Source organism: Helianthus annuus, chromosome 9 (genome assembly GCF_002127325.2).
Source record: "Helianthus annuus cultivar XRQ/B chromosome 9, HanXRQr2.0-SUNRISE, whole genome shotgun sequence".
NCBI lineage: Eukaryota > Viridiplantae > Streptophyta > Magnoliopsida > Asterales > Asteraceae > Helianthus > Helianthus annuus.
In genome coordinates, this window is record NC_035441.2 from 58898607 (window position 1) to 58901695 (window position 3089).

At 34.3% G+C, this 3089-nt stretch overlaps 1 protein-coding gene across 1 annotated transcript; it reads left to right on the forward strand.

Moving 5' to 3' along the window:
• Positions 1–1565: 1565 nt before the first annotated feature.
• LOC110877769 (ferredoxin C 1, chloroplastic) lies at positions 1566–2268 on the forward strand. Its single transcript, XM_022125969.2, has one exon. The coding sequence runs from the start codon at positions 1652–1654 to the stop codon at positions 2117–2119; it is 468 nt and encodes a 155-aa protein (XP_021981661.1). The 5' UTR covers positions 1566–1651; the 3' UTR covers positions 2120–2268.
• The last annotated feature ends 821 nt before the right edge of the window (positions 2269–3089 follow it).

Below are 3089 nucleotides of genomic sequence, written 5' to 3' on the forward strand. Positions count from 1 at the left end.
AGTGGTGGTGAGTAGGTTTTGTGAGAGATGGTATAAAATAAATAAGATTCATATTTATGTTTATATTTATGTTTATGTAAAATAAACTAGTTTAATGTTAATCTAGTTGAAAAGACTCAAATGCCCTTACTCTTGTCTATTAAATTACCAAAATATCCTTCTAGTTAACGGATATTTTGGATGGAGTTAGAGATGGAGAGCAGATTCAAACAAAATTGGCAACTACAAGGAGGGAAATGCCGATTTTTAACTATTGAGACAAAAACATTAAAATGGCCAAACCATAAGAAGTAAAAATGAAGTTAACTATTTTCTTAATGTGTGATTTTTCTTATAAATTAAACTGATATTTTATTTTATATCAAAATAAAATTTAAAAAAGATTTTGACATAAAACTTATAACTAAAATGTAATTGCTTTTGGATATTTTTTGTTGTAAAAACGTAAACTTAGATTAATAATACGTAGAACATAATAATAATAATAAATAAAAAAAAGTCAACAAATCGTATTTGGGTCAACGTACAAGTTTGTATGTTCTGTTTAGATTCTTAGACTATCCACATCAAGAATGTTTGTAGGTGATTCTTGGTCTATGTGGAGGGCATTTGTGAGAGGGATGGATTAATGGGTGTTGTAGAGGATGACATGAAGGGTGTTCATTCTTAAGGATTCTTGGGGAAGAATGGTGAAGAATGGGGGAATGGTGGGTCCTTTCTTTTTTTTTTTGTTTAGTTTAAATTTAATAAAATAATTATAATAAGGTTGTTTGTGAGAAGGATATATATGTTATTGTTGTGGGTAAAAAGTGTTTGTGGGAAGAATAAGTGAAAAGCTCATGTGACATGCTGATTAGGCTGTTTGTAGAAAGGATAGCCTTTTACTGATGGGGATAGTCTTATGTCTTATATTCGATTAGGGGGAAGGGGCACAAAGGTAACACCCTTTCCCCCGACCTATCCGGTTGCGCCATATCAAATTCTCCTCAAACTATATTTTACACCATAAAACACTAGCAGCGTTTTACCATTGCCAAAAGTACCCTTGAACGCAAAAAAACATCAACAATGCGCGTGGTCTACCCTTGCATCGGTCATCTCTGACCTAAAAATATCAAAATGTGAACATAACCCTTTTACCACCCCTAGATATATGTATTTTAAAGATAAATTTAGAAGACTTTAATATACAAAAGAGTAAATTACCAATCGTTCCTAAGGTTTGGATATATTTGTCATTTTCATTTAAAACAACTTTTTTGTACAATATATTCCTTCACTTTTGAGATTTTTTGTAATTTTCATTTAAATATCTAATCTACTTTATTTTTTATATCAAACATTTGGATAAAATGAAAAAAAATATTTCAAATCTCAGAGACAATTTTGACAAAAAAAGTAAAACATTTGGATTAAAATGGCAAAAAAAATCCCAACCCCAATAAAAAAACTTTATGATACAAAAAAAAAAAAAAAGTTGTTTTAATATACAAAACCAGGTTAAAGAAAAAAAGCAGTTTATCCAAAATAAAAATATATTAATTTAAAACGAAATAAATTCCTGCACAAACAAAACCTTATCACTCTTATCAACACAACCACCACACACATTCTCATTTCCTCAACCTCTTCCCCACCCCCCTAAACCACCATGACAACCACCACCATATCATCATCAACCACCATCCACACCACTTCACCACCACTCCCCCTCACCCCCACCCACCACTTCCCCACCACTCTCCGCCCCTTCCCCCACCCAACCCACCACCACTACCACCTCCACCTCCGCCACACCACCACATGCTCCTACAAAATCTCAATCCAACACGAAGGCCAAACAACCCAACTTGAAGTAGACCCAGATGAAACAATACTCGAAAAAGCATTAGAATCCGGAATGTCCGTACCCCATGATTGCAAGCTGGGTGTTTGCATGACATGTCCGGCCAAACTGCTTGCCGGAAGTGTGGATCAGAGTGAGGGGATGTTAAGTGATGATGTGATTGAAAGAGGGTACTCGTTGCTTTGTGTGTCGTACCCGAAATCGGATTGTGAGATTAAGATTATACCCGAAGAGGAGTTGCTTTCTCTGCAGTTGGCTACTGCTGATGATTAGGTGAAGTTGTGTTGTGTGTTTTGATGAAGTGTTTTGTGTTTTTTAGATTGTTGTTGGTTAGTGTAATGTACATCGAAATCATGACTTTCATATGTTATATGTTTCTTTTTTTAATAGACGAACACACGTCTCTAAAATCTACTCTTTAATATCGACTGATTGCTTATTTTGTTACTCGCACCACTTTGGTGCATTATCTTTAGACATTCGTGGTGAACATGTTAAAATCGGTTAAACTGAAGCAAGTGGTCCGGTTTAGTTGGTTTGAGATTCACATGGTTGGTTTTGATGGTTAAGTCTGGTTTGAAACATGAAACCAGCCATTAGATTTAGGGGTGTTCACGGTTCGATTTTGGCCGCCTTAAGTTAAACCATGAGTTAAACAATTACTAACGCTTTTTGATTAGTGAAAACTGAAACTAAACTGCTAACATTCAAAACCAAACTGATCCAAAGCGTTACTAATAGTTTGGTTCTGGTTTGATATACGAGTTGGGGCAAAAATGAATTAAAATTAATACCATGATGAATACTTTTTGGATATGTTTACCAGTTTAAACTCTATTTAATAACTACTAAACCAGGAGATGAGAAAAAAGAATGTGAACTTCTAGGAACGAGATGTGAAGGAAGGATTAGTACCATGCATCAAATTGGTTATGTGATAACAATTAGCAACCCTACCAAACAAACCAATAAATCGACAAATAAACACCGCACTTGTGGTGTGCACCGTTAGAAAATGAAGATGACATAATACATATCAAGACTTTGGTATAAAGCCCATAACTCCATGTCGGTTTGGTTTGCCATTTTGCTAAATATTGATTAGTGATTCGGCCCAAAACTTTTGTTAAATGGACCACATACACCTGCTACTAATTCATATAAATAAAATTTGTTTTTAAATTAGAACAAAGATTGCTTAATATATGATCTAGCCATTATAATGGTTTAGGTGAAACGTTGT

Excerpts from the sequence above, each read along its gene's own strand:
- LOC110877769 (XM_022125969.2), top strand. The coding sequence starts at position 1,652 with ATGACAACCACCACCATATCATCATCAACCACCATCCACACCACTTCA.